Source organism: Podarcis tiliguerta (genome assembly GCF_965153285.1).
Source record: "Podarcis tiliguerta genome assembly, chromosome: 16".
Lineage (NCBI taxonomy): Eukaryota > Metazoa > Chordata > Lepidosauria > Squamata > Lacertidae > Podarcis > Podarcis tiliguerta.
This window is the reverse complement of record NC_139549.1, coordinates 2863625-2880310: the sequence shown is the minus strand read 5'-3', so window position 1 is coordinate 2880310 and position 16686 is coordinate 2863625. Positions and strand designations below refer to the sequence as shown.

Here is a 16686-nt window from a genome sequence, read left to right as displayed (position 1 = left end):
GTATAAATAATAAATTATTATTATTACTATCCTCCACCCATTTTTCTAAACCTCTTTTAAAGCCCTCCATACACCCTGCTCGTGAGGCAATCCCATGTGCCGTGCTCAGCACTGGTTTCTTCCTGACAAGAATTTGAGAACAATCCAAAAACGAGCCTTTATTTAAAGAGGAAAACGAGAATCAATGTAATAATGCATGTAACACACATCGAGTTCAAACACCGCATTTTGTTTGTGGGGGTAAGAGGCGGACACAGCGCCAAAGGCGCTTCCACCTTTATGTACGATGCCTGTCTGTCCCCCCCAGACACAGACATGAAAACTCCCACCATGTCCAAAACTAGGATGCTTTTTAAATTAATGGGCCCCCTCGCCTATTGGGAGCAGGAGGAAATGTGGTCTCTTTTGGACAACACAGTCTTCTTGCTTCTGAGAAAAGGCCAACCCCCTTTTAACAACAAAAGAATGGGGCTCAACCGAAGGTTTTTAAGACTTGTGTCACAGTAGGGCTAGATGTTGCTGGCCCCCTTTCTCTCTCACCACCCCTGGGCCAAAATGACCAGAGGCAGGTTGCTGCTCCTAACAACCCTCTAGATCAGGCATGGGGCACCTCTGTGCCTCTAGAGGTTGCCGGACTACAATTCCCATCATCCACGCCAGTGGCTATGGATGATGGGTGTTGTAGTTTGGGAACATCTGGATGCACAAAGGCCCCCCCCCGCCTTGCTCTAAGCTGGACTCAGCCTCCCTCCCTGACCCCTTTTCCATATCTGAAATGTCAAGCTGCCCATCGCCACTGCCATTTACAACCACCCTTGTGAGAGGACGGCTGTCGTTCAGCCTGACATCTTAACGATGGTTTGCCTCCATTGAGCCTGGCCTAATCGATGGTCTTGCAGCCCATGAACACATGCAACAAAAGTCACCTGATGCAATCCTGCTGGGCTGTAGTATTTAAGGATATGGCTGGGGGACAGGAGAGCCCTTTGTGGACAATCCCCTCCATTTCAAATGCAACAACGCTAGGATAGAGAACTCCTCTGCTCGCTCCGCAATATGATAAGGAAGCGTTGAATTTGGACTGGGTGTGGTGGGAGCATTCGCATCATTCCCCCCCCGGGCAAGCCGAAAAATGGTACGGCCCTGGAAACATGTGACCCACAGAGACCGGATGAACGAAGGTCGCTGCAGTTGGTTCCCTACCCATCCTGTGACAGAGGAAAGAGGCACAGTTAGCGAAGCCAAAAGAACTTAGAATAAGGATGCAACATTCCTCTGCCGAGGCCAGCTGACCCGCAGAAAAAAAGATGATGACTCTAGTAGCTGTGCTCGCCTCCCAGCTGCTAGTACCGGCCGAAGATCAAGAGGACAGAGTCTCAACCCACAGCTGGGCATCTGTGCGTTGGCAAGATCCTCAACGGAGCGCTTGACCCTTCACCGCAATGGCGCTAACAAAACTCTGCAAATAAACAACAGCAGCACATGCGGATCCTTCTTGGAAACCCCTTTGGGAAAGCCGTGACCACGCGGAACAGAACACAGCTCTGGGCCTGCCGAAGTCTTACAGTTTTGCAAGCTTTGAGAAGGAGCAAAAAGTCTTTTTTTTAAAAAAAGTAAGGCTCTTCGTGGCTACAGCCAACAGGTGTCCCCTTCCCCTCGGACGTGGTGACACGCTGAAAGCGTCAACTTCCTTTGGCCGGTCAAGAAGTTGGGATGTTCCTGAGTCACTGAGCAAAGCTGGAGGAACAGACGATTCCCTGTGCTGCTCAATCCCAGGCAGAAAATCTGGAAGCAAAAGTGGGGACAAGAGAAGGAGAGATCAAATTCCCCGTGATTTACAAACAGCTGCCACCCGTTCTTTCTAATACCCAAATCGGCTGCCTTCGTGCCAAGCGTTTTCCCAGCACAGCAGCTGCCCATTTCTCCCCGAATGGTTTCTCCACGTTTGGGAGACTTGCCAGGTACGCAAAAGTGTTAAGTGTGCAAATTTAAAGCCCCTCAAAAGTGAGCAGGCGAGAACTTGAGAAGAGCCTCCAGGATCAGTCCAATCGACTCGGCACCGAGGTTCTTGCTCACTCACGATCCTTCCTCTCTCAGGAAGGGCCCCCCAGAGACTCAGCACCCCAGGAACTCACCGGCTTCACAGCGGGGCTCCCCACCTGCGCAGCTCAAGGGGTCAAGGAGCCACTGTCCAATGGAAGGAGCTCACCGGCCTCCGAGACGGAGGCAACCTCTGCAGAGGAGTTGGGAAAAAGTGAGTGTTAGGACAAGGTTTGCTGCGGGGTTTCGCGCTACCGTTAACAGCAACAATGTGCCACAGGGAGTATAGATGTGCTGAGAAAGTACCCCAGGAGTGTAAGCCCCTTCGAGCGAGTGCGTTAAACCCCACGCGAAGCACAGGATGAAACCCAGGATTTGAGCCTGACAGCCACCGACATAGAGACCCGTGCTGTTTAGTCTTATTGTGCCTGGTGCTACCAGAGGGTGGGAGATCTTTCAGCAAAGCAGCCCCGTGGGTATGAGTGGGTGCTGCTGCAATGGGCAACAAAGAGGACGGGCAACCACGCTTGTCATTTTTAGCTGATCGCATATAAAATGGGCGGCCTTTCCAAGATGCTGAGGACAAGGCAATAGCTCAGCAAATCATGAAAAGAAAGCTACAGCCTGCGGAAAGGTCCCTTTCACGGAGTATGGTAGATCCAGGAAAACCTGAAGGAGGTGCTGGGATAGTGCTACTCGCGTGTAGGACCCTGGCAGAGACATATGCCCAGCTGGCACGTTCTCTCCCACTTGGTCGTCGTTCGGGAGCTTCAAAAGCTTTCTTCAGCCCGAACATCACAGCGACCGATTCCAACAGACACCGGCACACATAATAATAATAATAATAATAATAATAATAATAATAATAATAATAATAATATCCCGCCGTCCCCAGCCGAAGCCGGGCTCAGGGCGGCTAACAACAATAAGGGATCCGCAGAGTTTGCACAACTGCATAACAGATCTCAGCAATTCAGCATTTTGGCTAATCTACTTTATATATAATACACTTGGGGCATTCTGCCTTAGCTCCTTCCTCTTTCTCATCAGACAGCAAAGAGAAGAACAAAGGAAAATAGTCCCACTTCACAGAACACAGTAATACCAAAACATCCCGTCTCCGTCACTTCCCACACTGTGGAATGAAAACATACACCATCATGTGATAGAAAACAATCCCATGACTGCGAACACAGAAGAAGAATCCTAACAGGAGGTCGTGTGTCAACTTCCAGTCTTGATGGCTCCCATTAGCCTTCAGGGGTCAACCAACTTAAATGAGTGTTGATTAATCTATGCATAAAAAGTAGCGGCTTTCGCCCAAAACCTAAGCTTCCAGTCCTTATGGTTCTGAATAAAAGGGTTGACACTTGAAGTCTGGTGGAGGCCCCAAGGTCTCCTACCTAGGGATGTTTCCCCTCCACCCCCAGAGCTCTGCAGAATACAACCGCCGTCCCAAAGCAGAGGTGATGAAGGCAACCAAAGCTGGCATCCTGTGTGTGACAGGCAGTGTGCCCAGTGGCCCCCGGCTCAAGCGCAGTGCTCCCCCTTCGACACCTCCAGGAGTGCCGCTTCAAGCGGAGAGGACCGTACCTTCCCTCCCGCTGCCTTCGGGGCTGGAGGACGTGCCACTAGACTCGTCGTCGAGAGAGGGGGACCCTTTGCAGTAGAAGACCGAGGAATCGAAAGTGTCCCTGGACGAGGAGAGGTAGTAGAAGTAGCCCCGGGGAGAGTAGGTGCTGCTGTCCGCCTGGCTGATTGACAGGTCCTCCTCGCCGGGGGAGCCTTCGCTCGAGAGCCAGGGGGACAAGGCCCCCTCTCCGGGTTGGCCAAGACCGCTGGGGGTGGACGCCTGGTCCGCTTTGGCCGCCCACAGCTCAACGTCCGGCAGAGGGGTCGACTCCATCACCGCCTCTGCCTGAGCGGGCGTTTCTGGAGGCGGGTTCGAATCGGAGCGCCCACTGCCGCCCCCCGTTTCGCAGGGGCGAGGGGTGGAGGGGAAACCCTCCGAGGGGGTGGCAAAGGGGAGGGAGAGCTGCAGGGACTCCAGCGAGGGGGGGAGACCTTCCAGGGTGGATGCCAAGCAGTGGGGGGGCTCCGTCTCGTCCCGAGGTCCTTCAACAGGCTCATCTGATGTAAGTCAAAAGGGCGGAGTTCATTTTACACACACAAAAGACATACAATGCCTGGTTGCGAAAAACCTCAATGCGGTTTACACACACACACAAAAAAAAGGATTACTGGTATGAAACAATAATTTAAGAATTCCGAAAAGCTTTTTTAAAAAACAGATTAAAACTCGCATCAACTTCCCAGTATGCTTATTATTTTTAATATTCATAAAATAAGTATTAAAATATTGGAGGGGGGCTATTGGTTTTATTTTTATTATGTATTTTGTGGTTCTATATCTTGATTTTATTCTGTGAACTGCCCTGGTATAGGGCGGTATATAAATTCAATAAATAATACTAATAAATAATAAATTGCGTCCTGCCCTACACTCGGTAGCTCTCAGGCCGGTTCACAACATAAAAATGCAATATAAAAAACCCACAAAATACATAGTAAAAACAAGAGCTTGTCTAAACGCACGTGTTTTTAAGCAGGTGGCAAAAAAGAGTACAGTGAAGGTGCTTCGCTTCTCAATTGGCAGGGAATTCCAAAGTGAAGCTGCTGGCACGCTAAAATGTTGAGTTCTTCCAAGGGCGGAATGGGTAGTAGATGGCAGTTGCAGAAGTGCCAATTCTGCCAGGGCACCCATGGGGTAAGGCTCTCTCGCTGGTAAACTGGTCCCGAGTTGTTAAGGGCTTTATTCACTACAGTGGTGCCCCGCAAGATGAATGCCTCGCAAGACGGAAAACCCGCTAGATGAAAGGGTTTTCCGTTTTGGAGGTGCTTCGCAAAACGAATTTCCCATGGGCTTGCTTTGCAAGACGAAAATGTCTTGCGATTCCTGGGGTCCCCCCCCCAGCCTTTTTCCCAAGCCCCTAAGCCGCTTAACAGCTGATCTAAGCCGCTTATCAGCTGATCTAAGCCGCTAATAGCCTTTTAGCAGCTAATCCGCTAATCCCTTAAGCCTTTAATAGCCGCTAATAGCCTTTTAGCAGCTAATCCGCTAATCCCTTAAGCCTTTAATAGCCGCTAATAGCCGCTAAACCGCTAATAGCGCTAATCCGCTAATGGGGTTGCTTCGCAAGATGAAAAAACCGCAAGACGAAGAGACTCGCGGAACGGATTCTTTTCGTCTTGCAAGGCACCACTGTACTAGTAACTCCTTGAACCTAGCACCGTTAAACACGCACCAGAAGCAGCTGTCATTCGCAAAGGGCTGCTAAGACTCAAAGATGGAGATAGGACACTTTCTAAGGGAATCAGCAAAAGGCTGTCTCTTGCTTTAATTCCCTCTGTAAAAAAACAACAACCCCAAACACACTCCGGTTACACTGTGTCAGGAGTTCTTCAAGGTGCAGGGTAAGGGGGTTGTATTCAATGTAGCACTGATAAAATAGTTCCAGGAACGTTCTTGCTCTCTCCTAAACGGTCCCAAGTTCCCCCCAAACTGCTGGAGCAGATTTGGGGGCAACAAGAGACACACATTTTTGGGGAGAGAGGGGAAGGCGAGTCACACTGACCCCTGCACTAGCGCAATTATTGAGCTGGATACTGAGCAAAATATAAATGACTCTCCCCATAGTGCAGAAGATTTGATAGGAAAACTACTGTCCAAAGATGTTCGTACTAAATTCGGCCATGACCAAAAAAAATATGGTGCTGTGATTTATTTATATATAATGGAAGTGTGGCTTAACGGTTAGTGGGTTAAGCCAGGGCTCACATCCCCACTAGGGAGAGAAATCTGTCTGGGTGTCACTGTCTCTCGGACAAACCTACCTTGTTGTGGGAATAAAAAGGATAGAGGAAGAACGTTGAATGCCATTTTGAGATATAAATGTCAGTAGCGAATACACCGGTTGCTGATTTGCTACCTGGCCAGGTTCAAGGTGCTATTTTTAGTCAATAAAATAAAGCCCCCGCTCTACGTTTGTAAGAATCCATCATGGGAACTCCCTGCCTATTGAGGCACCTTCACTGTGCTCTTTTCCGCACCTGCTGAAAATGGTTTTGTTTGGGAACTGATGAGGCTTGAGTGCAAAAGCAGGGACTGTAAGAGCTGTGTGTGTACTTGGAAAGCCTGTAAGGGACTCACAGAACAAGCGCCCAGAAGTCAGTTTTAGGCAGCTTCCGGTGTCCTCGCGTTCCTGTTTTTGGAAGTGACCAGGGCACACCGGTGTACAAACCCACGTGGTGGGACAGAGGAGCTTACCGGAAAGGCTGAGGCACGACAAAGTGAGGGGCATCTCGTCGGGGGTCTTCTGCGTGTCTGAGAGAAGGCTCTCCAGGGACACCCCCGTCGTGTCTCCCTAGGGGCCGAAACAAGGGCTGTCAAGGCACATGCAGAATGAGAAAACGCCATCTAGGCCAACCCCCTGCGATGCCAAAATGTCTCGTAAAAACAGCCTGCTGGATGAGGCTCAGGAGTCCGGCCTCCTGTTCTCACAGTGGCCGATGAGACGCCTCTTTGCGAGAAGAACCAGAGCGCAAGAACCCTCTGCCCTCTCCACCAATCAGTATTCAGAAGGGTTTCTGCCTCCGAACGTAAAGGCAGAGCACAGCCATCGTGGATGGATGCAGCCAAGACTTTGGGATGCAGCACAGGTGGAAGTCACAAACTATACCCACAAAGGAGGAATGGATTTGTAAATTAAATGAGTATTTAGTTTTGTCAAAATTAACTGCCCTAATAAGAAATCAGTCGAATCAAAAATTAAAAAAGGAGTGGAAATGTTTTGATGAATATATGGCAAAATATTGCTAAAAAAAAGATACGCTAATAGGCCTAGATTAAAATGTGAAGTACTGGATGGAAGAAAAATTAATAAGGAAAGATAATTAGAATATACGGATGATTTGAGAAGACTGTAGAATGCAAAGATTATTGTAAATTTAGAATCATAGAATCATAGAGTTGGAAGAGACCACAAGGGCCATCGAGTCCAACCCCCTGCCAAGCAGGAAACACCATCAGAGCACTCCTGACATATGGTTGTCAAGCCTCTGCTTAAAGACCTCCAAAGAAGGAGACTCCACCACACTCCTTGGCAGCAAATTCCACTGTCGAACAGCTCTTACTGTCAGGAAGTTCTTCCTAATGTTTAGGTGGAATCTTCTTTCTTGTAGTTTGGATCCATTGCTCCGTGTCCGCTTCTCTGGAGCAGCAGAAAACAACCTTTCTCCCTCCTCTATGTGACATCCTTTTATATATTTGAACATGGCTACCATATCACCCCTCAACCTCCTCTTCTCCAGGCTAAACATGCCCAGCTCCCTTAGCCGTTCCTCATAAGGCATCATTTCCAGGCCTTTGACCATTTTGGTTGCCCTCCTCTGGACACGTTCCAGTTTGTCAGTGTCCTTCTTGAACTGCGGTGCCCAGAACTGGACACAGTACTCCAGGTGAGGTCTGACCAGAGCAGAATACAGTGGCACTATTACTACCCTTGATCTAGATGCTATACTCCTATTGATGCAGCCCAGAATTGCATTGGCTTTTTTAGCTGCCGCGTCACACTGTTGGCTCATGTCAAGTTTGTGGTCAACCAAGACTCCTAGATCCTTTTCACATGTACTGCTCTCAAGCCAGGTGTCACCCATCTTGTAAGCCGCTCTGAGCCCGGCCTTGGCTGGGGAGGGCGGGGTATAAATAAAAATTATTATTATTATTATTATTATTATTATTATTATTATTATTATTATTGCCCAAGTGCAATACTTTACATTTCTCCCTGTTAAAATTCATCTTGTTTCTTTTGGCCCAGTTCTCTAATCTGTCAAGGTCGTTTTGAAGTGTGATCCTGTCCTCTGGGGTGTTAGCCACCCCTCCCAGTTTGGTGTCATCTGCAAATTTGATCAGGATGCCCTTGAGTCCATCATCCAAGTCGTTGATAAAGATGTTGAATAAGACTGGGCCCAAGACAGAACCCTGTGGCACCCCACTAGTCACTCTTCTCCAGGATGAAGAGGAACCATTGATGAGCACCCTTTGGGTTCGGTCAGTCAGCCAGTTACAAATCCACTGAGTGGTAGCATAGTCAAGACCGCATTTTACCAGCTTCTTTACAAGAATATCATGGGGCACCTTGTCAAATGCCTTGCTGAAATCAAGGCAGGCTACATCCACTGCGTTCCCTTCATCTACCAGGCTTGTAATTCTGTCAAAAAATGAGATCAGGTTAGTCTGACATGACTTATTTTTCAGAAATCCATGCTGACTATTGGTGATCACAGCATTCCTTTCTAGGTGCTCACAGACTGTTTGCTTAATGATCTGCTCCAGAATCTTCCCTGGTATTGATGTCAGACTGACTGGGCAGTAATTATTTGGGTCCTCTCTTTTCCCTTTTTTGAAAATAGGGACAACATTTGCCCTCCTCCAGTCTGCCGGGACTTCGCCTGTTCTCCAGGAATTCTCAAAGATGACTGCCAGTGGTTCTGAGATCACATCTGCCAGTTCTTTTAATACTCTTGGATGCAGTTCATCTGGCCCTGGAGACTTGAATACATCTAAACTAGCCAAGTATTCTTGTACTATCTCCTTAGTTATTCTGGGCTGTGTTTCCTCTGCTGAATCATTTGCTCCAAATTCTTCAGGTCGGGCATTGTTTTCTTTATAGGAGAAAATAATGTGGGGGAAATTGAGTGGGGGTGGAGGGAAGTGGGAGGAAGGAGAAAAGAATAATATGATGGATTGAGGGAATGTAAATGTATGGGGAGATGAGGAAATGGTGTTGGCTTTGGTACATCTGTAATGTAATGTAATACAATATGTGAAAACCAATAAATAAATTTTAGAAAAAAGAGAGAGAGAAAAGACTTTGGGACGCAGCAAACGGCACCACCCCCAACATCCTGCCCCCCCAACCCACTCTCCATTTCTAGCAAGAGTTTCAGCTGCCATCCTAAGGACTAGAATCTTGTACTCTTATCACTTGCTAACCGGCCTGGAGCCCAGAGCCCAAGAGCAAATCTTTCGGCTGCAATCATGAGGACTAGGATCTTGTTTCCCAGTATTTGGAGCCGGCCCACAGCCCAGAGCCCCTGGCCCAACCTATTCAAAGCAAGGGAGGGCAGATCAACCGACCCCATTACTCACCAGGCTTCTGTGCTGAGCACCTTTGTCCAACGGATCGGGCCCATCTCCAGCCCCGCCGTCTCCATCCTGCGGGCACTGCACCGCGTAGCCCAACCGCACCAGCTCGGCGCCGACGTCGATGTCCTGAAATCGGAAGGGGAAAGAGGGGCTCGTGGTTTGTGCAAAGGACCCAGTTCCCCACCCCTGAACAAACTAGGTCCTCCTTGCCCCTTAAATAGGGTGCTAGCGAACCTGGGCTGTACATCCATATTGGGCCGAGATTTTTAGTTGTTGTAAGATCTTAACAGGGACGCGGGTGGTGCTGTGGGATAAACCACAGAGCCTAGGACTTGCTGATCGGAAAATCGGCAGTTCGAATCCCCGTGACGGGGTGAGCTCCTGTTGCTCGGTCCCTGCTCCTGCCCACCTAGCAGTTCGAAAGCACCTCAAAGTGCAAGTAGATAAATAGGTACCACTCCGGCAGGAAGGTAAACGGCATTTCCGTGCGCTGCTCTGGTTCGCCAGAAGCGGCTTAGTCCTGCTGGCCACATGACCCGGAAGCTGTGCGCCGGCTCCCTTAGCCAATAAAGTGAGATGAGCGCCGCTACCCCAGAGTCGGCCATGACTGGACCTAATGGTCTGGGGTCCCTTTACCTTTTTAAGATCTTAACGCTCCAACAACGGAACAGCGCCACACAAACCGTGCCTTACCTGCCCGCTGGTGGTATTGTACAATCTGACGTGAGGCCAGGTGCTGCTCCCAGCAGGCAGGTAGCTGGAGATCTTCGCCAGCACCGGCTTCCACTTGGCGCAGTGTGTGAGGCGGTCAAACTCGTCCAACGCGGCTTCGGACCAGGACTCTCCTGTTCAAGCCATGGAAGCAAAAAGACATCAAGGTCAAGCAGCCCCATCCTAAGTGCGTCTCCCCTGGAAGGTGGATTAAAACTGTGCGCTCCCAAACCAAGCGGTGCATGGGGGGTGGCAACACGAGAACAGGGCATTATTGGTGGTGAGACCCTCGCGCCCTAGGAATGCTCTCCTCGGGGAGATGTGCCTAGCATCATCCTTGCCAGTCTGTGGCCTTTTAACTCAGGCCTTTGGCAATCAAGTTTCCTTCTCCTGCGCTGCTCAACCTTTAGTCTTTTTATTGATTTAAAAAAGTGTATAGCCAGAGGCCTTTACAAGAACGACAGAGGGCAAGAGGAAGGCTTCTGAAATCACACAGCATAGCCTATGAAATTTTACAGCATTAAAAATTCACAGCATAAAGTAGCATCAACAGAATGGAAGAAAGCATCAACAGAGCTGGAATGGAGCTTCTTAGCTGCCAGAGCAAATTTGACTACCAGGCATGTAATTTGTAGATCTTTATCAGCTAAAAGCTCGACTGTCACTTCCGAAGGGCAGCGACACCTTTTAGTAGGGTGGACTGGACTTGTCTTTATCAACAGCATGTTGCTGGTGAAACTCGAAAAATTAGAATACCGTGGAAAAGTTCATTTATTTCAGTAATTCAGCTTAAAAGCTGAAGGCTGCTATTGAAGCATCCTGGTCTTCCATAACACCTCAGCAGTGTCACAGGCTGATAGCATCTATGCCATGCTGCACTGAGGCAGAAATGGTTGCAAAAGGGGCCCAAACCAAGTACTGAGTACATATGCATGCTTCTACTTCTCAGAGGTCCAATATTGCTCTATTTGCAATCCTTGTTCTGCTGATTTCATTTAATATTCTAATTTTCTGAGATTGTTAATTTGGGGTTTTCATCAGATGTACGCCATAATCATCACAATTATAACCAATAAAGGCTTGACATATCTCGCTTTGCATGTCATGAGTCTGTCTCATATATTAGTTTCACCTTTTAAGTTGCATTACTGAAATAAATGAACTTTTCCACAATATTCTTATTTTTCAAGTTTCACCTGAATATCCTGATTCCATGGCCTGCTCTGCAGGGCGACTTGGTTAAGAACATAAGAGCATCTGAGCTGGATCAGGCCTACCAAATCCAGCACCCTGTTCTTACAGCAGGCAAACAGATGCCTCTTCTGGGAATCCCCCAAACAGGACCAGGCGTGGCAGCAACGCTCCCCACTTGCGATTCCCGGCGTCTGCCTTTCAGAAGCGATTCGCCTCTGAGAGTGGAGGCAGAACATTGAGGCTAGTAGGCTCTGGTGGCCTTTAATAATAATAATAATAAATTTTATTTATACCCTGCCTTCCCCGACCAGAGCAGGACTCAGGGCTGCTAACACCAATAAAAGCACAGTAAAAACATAATAGGGGAAAAAAGGGGGGGGGGAACCAATTTAAAATACAGGTTAAAATGCAATTTAAAATGCAGCCTCATTTTAAAAGTAGCCGATAAATCAAGACCACAAGGGGAGGGAAACATAAGGGTCAGACTGAGTCCAAACCAAAGGCCAGGCGGAACAGCTCTGTCTTGCAGGCCCTGCGGAAAGATGTCAAGTCCCGCAGGGCCCTGGTCTCTTGTGACAGAGCGTCCGACCAAGTCGGGGCCAGTACTGAAAAGGCCCTGGGCCCTAGTTGAGACCAATCTAACCACCTTGCGACTTGGGACCTCCAAAATGTTGTCATTTGTGGACCTTAAGGTCCTCTGCAGAGCAGACCAGGAGAGACGGTCCCGTAGGTACGAGGGTCCTAGGCCGCACAGGGCTTTAAAGGTCAAAACCAGCACCTTCAACCTGACCCTGTGCTCCACCGGAAGCCAGTGCAGTTGGTAAAGTACTGGATGAATGTGATCCCGCGGCAAGGACTCCGTAAGGAGCATTCTGTACCCGCTGGAGTTTCTGGGCTTCTTTATCCTCTGTGGATGTGTCTGAGCCTACGAAGAATCAAGCTGGTGGTTCCTGAGCATGCAACTCACCCGCTGGAGCGATTCCGGCAAGGCCACACTCTATCGCTTGGAAGGGGAGGCTGAGGAAGTCACTCCTGGGAGAAGAGAAGATGGGGAACAGGCCTCAACCACCATGGCCTTAAACAGAGGCTTACGCTTACTTCCAGGGAACAACCACCCTCCCAGATGCCTTGGCGCACCGTTTCAAAAGACAGCCAACAGCAGCGGGGAAAGGACTTAACCTCTTGCTTTCGGGGTGCCAAGAGAGGGGGGGGGAGGCGGCTAAACGTGCAGCCTGCCAAAGGACTGGCCGCCGCCACAAAGGCAGCGGTCGAAACTCCCATTGCTCCAGGCGCATTTTGCGACAGGGAATTCCACTTTTTAAAATAGAATTATTATACATTTTATTAGTATTTTCCAAACAACAACCACAACAGGAAAAATATCGAAAAGTAACAGTACACAAAACACAAAAACCAACAGTCCCCCCACAAAAAAACGACCCCCCCCCACAAATCCATCTTACAAGTTAATATAAACACTAAAAAGAAAAGCAAACATTGCCTTCCACCAATCCCACAGCACCTCCTTTATCTCTCATTGTGTTTTCCTGATCATCTCTATCCTAGCATCTAGATATAAATCCCTCTTTCTTATCCTTTCACTTCACAAGGTTATTCCAGACTCAGCCAGATTTCTGTCCTCGAACCTTGGCTTTTAGGGGATTCGTTTAGACACTCCCGTTCCTTTTTCACTTCACTTTTTGGTTTTTGTCTTGTTAGATCTGTCAATTGGGCTAATTCTGAAAGCTTACATAACCACTCTCCCCTAGTGGGTAACTGATTCCCTTTCCAATACTTCGCCACCAGGGAATTCCATTAGCGCGAGCAGTTTCTGAGCTCTGGGTACAGCACTGCGGCTAAGATTTCAGATTAAAATTGCCACTGCTGGCACTAGGGGAGGAGAAATTCCTCCCCGCTCGGCTCCCAAGAGATGCCAATCTGGCTTTTGACATAGAAGGACCGGTCGCCTCGCAGCAGCCGCTCCATCAGGCTCCCTAGAATGGTTTCCCCTTAAGAAACGGGGTCTGAGCTTGCCTTCTTCCTCTTCCCTCCCCTTCCGTTTCTTCTCCTGTGCAGACTACAGAGGTCTGACCACAATTGCATCCACACCAGATGTTTAAAGCGCTCTCCAAACCGTCTTGGTTCCTCTCGCGAAGGATCCCAGAAACTGCGGTTTGCAAAGGGTGCCCAGTGTCGTTAGGGGGACCCCAAGACAGAACATCACCTTTAACAAGCTACAGTCCCCGGGTTCCTTAGGGGGAAAGGCACAATTCTTAAAAGTGGTGCAAGGGTTGAGGCACATAGAGAAACTATTGACCCCCTGCTGGTGAGGCTTGCTGACCTCCCGGTAAAGCAAAAATTCGTTCTCCTGTTAGGCAAAGACCACAAGATGACCCGAATTGTCGCCAGATTCTGCACACAGATCTGTAGGCACAGACCATCCCGATTCAATCTAGTTTGTTAAGAAAATTCCCAAACCCAGATCCACGGGTGACTTTGGGTCATTTCTCTAAGGTAGTCTATTTTAAAGTTTTTATGTGTTTATATGCCTATAGCTGGGACATGGGTGGCACCGTGGGTTAAACCACAGAGCCTAGGACTTGCCGATCAGAAGGTCAGCGGTTCGAATCCCCGCGACGGGGTGAGCTCCCGTTGCTCGGTCCCTGCTCCTGCCAACCTAGCAGTTCAAAAGCATATCAAAGTGTAAGTAGATAAATAGGTACCGCTCCGGCGGGAAGGTAAACGGCGTTTCTGTGCGCTGCTCTGGTTCGCCAGAAGCGGCTTAGTCATGCTGGCCACATGACGCTGAAGTTGTCTGTGGACAAACACCAGCTCCCTCGGCCTACAGAGGTAAAGTTAGAGGTTAGAGGTGCCAGCCTCTTTCCTCCCTCACCGTAACGGCTGCAGCTTCTCCAAAGGAGCCTCTCCGTTGTCTCCAAAGTCCACGTAGTAGAGGTCCATGTTTCCATTGGCCAGTGTGCCGAGGACTCTGGCTCTGTACCAGGCGCGGTCTTCAGGGTACGGGGCGGCCACGATGTCCCCCACGTTCACCTTCAGGGGTTCCGGCTGGGGAGCCTGAGTGAAGGAATGGGTTTCCCAAATCTAAAATCTGACTGTGCAGTCAGTCTGAAACGGGCCCCAAAATCCCATTCTCCCTTCTCCTAGGGTGCATGAGCTAAAAACCATTAACTTGAGCTCTTGAGCAAATGTGTAACAGGAACCCAGCTGTATAAACAGAGCTCTCTCCTTTATCAGTCCGCGACGCCTAATGAATGGCCTTATCAGTTCCAAAGTGGAGCAGGGATGACACATCTGGGTCTTATCTTACATCCTGACCACACTGACACACAGACCTTGTCAGCCCCCCGGGAACGGCACCAGGAGTGCTCTTAGAGTTGGTGACCTTCTTACCCCAAGATAAGGAACACAGGAACAGGAACACCCTTTTATGGTCAAGAGTACAGGAGCAGGAACATCTGTGATGTCAACTTACGTGTACAGTGGTGCCTCGCAAGACGAAATTAATTCGTTCCGCGAGTTTTTTTGTAGAGCGAGTTTTTTCGTCTTGCGAAGCACCACGGCGGGGAGGGGTGGGGAGAAGCAGGGCAGCTGCCGCAGCCGGTCCTTGGACTCACCCGCGCCTTGTGGACACCGCGCAACGCGGCTGCTGGAGGGCAGCGGGGCTCAGGAGCGCGACTCCGGCTGCAACGCTGGCTGCTGGCGGCAACAGCTCTCTCAGAGGAGCGCGCGAGGGCGGTGGGCAGTGGCGCGAGGCAGCCGGAAGGACGGCCAGAAGGTGCCGGAGGAGCCGTCAGCAGGAAGGTGGGAGGGAGCCGGAGGAGCGGGGAAGCGAGCGTGCGTGCAGTGACCGTCGCCATGACAGGAGAGGCAGGGCTGTTTCGTCTAGCGAAGCAAGCCCTTAGGAAAATCTTGCGAAGCAACTCAGAAAACGAAAAACCCTTTCGTCTAGCGAGTTTTTCGTCTTCCGAGGCATTCGTCTTGCGGGGTACCACTGTATAAGCTTACGTAGCTGGATTCCTGGGGAAGGGGGGAGAGGGTGCCTGGAGGATATATATACAGCATGGAATCTCTCATTTCTTTGGACTTGCTGTCCACGCAAGTGCCTTCTGCTATCCGGAGAGCAGAATAAACTCTTTCTCTGAATCAACCTCGGTGTCATTTGACTTCCTTTCTCCCTCCCGGGAGCATCGCAGACCCCACCAGTCTAAGAAGGCTACATGAGGAACAGAGGCACTAGGAGGGGACCCTCGCACACACCCACACACTAGCACTGCAAAAGGACCCGGAGCTCAGACCGGGTGGGCGAGGGAACGAAGGGGGTGCCCTCCTCTCCCCCCACGCCAGGGGCTTCTCCCGCCGCACAAATCCTCACCGAAAGGCCGCTGTCGTAGTACTGAGTCATTTCGCGGGTGAGCTTGTCCAGCTGGAAGGTGCGCGAGCCGATAATCTGGATCCAGAAGTGGTTTGGGCTCTCGGAGGCCGAGACGTAGACTTCCAGGTGCTCATTGGCGTGGAAGCTGAAGTCCGGGCTGGGGACTGAAGACCCAGAAGGAGGAAAGTGAGGAGCAGAGGCCAGCCCTCTCTCTAAACCAGCCTTTCTCAACCTGTGGGTCCCCAGATGTTGTTGGACTACAACTCCCATCACCCCTAGCTAGCAAGGCCAGAGCTCAGGGATGATGGGAGTTGTGTCAGTATATGGAAACATCACCGCTGCAGACACACAGATTGTTGACATCATATGATGCGCCTATCTGTGGGAAAGAGGAGTTTCCCAGGACGTTCACAGGCTGGATAAGTCTTTGTGAAGAGTGTAACTTGAAACCTTCTGTGTGCGCATGTTCAGGAAGTTTGTCTGACTTGCTAGAAGAACAGAACTGAAAGGACGTGTTTTTCTCTAGTGCTGTAATGTCAGAAATAAACATCATGCAAACAGATTTCTGACTTATTTTCTTTCCCCTGCGGAAGCAGGAGGGAGGGGTTGTGCATTTTACCCACGCTTGGGAAAATGTCGCCTATCAAAATCTCCCTGGTCTGTCTGGATATCAGCCAGAGGAGGTTACCGGTAAGGAAGCTCCAAGGACAATGAGAGGGGCCAGCCTCTATGGAGGGGGCTTGCAAAACGACAAGTTGTAGTCCAACAACATGGGGGGACCCACAGGTTGAGAACCGCTGCGAGTCTAAACAGATGGCTGGAGCGGTCAGGATCGGACTCATAGTTTCCCTCCCCCCATCTCTTCCTCCCTAGACAACACCCCAACGATGGCGCCTCCGCAGGAGCCCCAGCATCAGGTAAGATTGCAGTAAGTAAGTAAGTAACTAGACTTTATTTGCATAGCCGACAGGCCATAGCATCAAAGGACAAACACCAACAGGAATACATTACAGATATAGTTACCATAAAATCTTGTGACCTATTAAAACCCTAGGTAAATTAATAATCTCAGTACTTAAAACTTGGCAGAAGTAATAAAATAATAATAATAAAACATAATGATAATAATCATAAAAAC

The 16686-nt window shown here is 49.5% G+C and overlaps 1 protein-coding gene across 6 annotated transcripts in view; it reads right to left on the bottom strand.

Moving 5' to 3' along the window:
* Positions 1-132: 132 nt before the first annotated feature.
* TDRKH (tudor and KH domain containing) overlaps positions 133-16686 on the bottom strand; it is a 29738-nt gene continuing 13184 nt past the window's right edge. For 3 of the 6 annotated variants that reach the window (XM_083416518.1, XM_083416519.1, XM_083416520.1), the window contains exons 7-14: positions 15549-15712; positions 14049-14230; positions 12123-12187; positions 9944-10095; positions 9254-9376; positions 6368-6464; positions 2136-2233; positions 133-1785 (exon numbers count right to left, since the gene is read on the bottom strand). In XM_083416518.1, coding sequence (XP_083272644.1) covers positions 2169-2233; positions 6368-6464; positions 9254-9376; positions 9944-10095; positions 12123-12187; positions 14049-14230; positions 15549-15712 — 848 coding nt within the window. In that variant the 3' untranslated portion in view covers positions 133-1785; positions 2136-2168. Of the gene's footprint in view, positions 1786-2135; positions 2234-3041; positions 4171-6367; positions 6465-9253; positions 9377-9943; positions 10096-12122; positions 12188-14048; positions 14231-15548; positions 15713-16686 lie in introns of those variants that run through there. The other 3 variants (XM_083416516.1, XM_083416517.1, XM_083416515.1) reach the window with 2 other exon arrangements.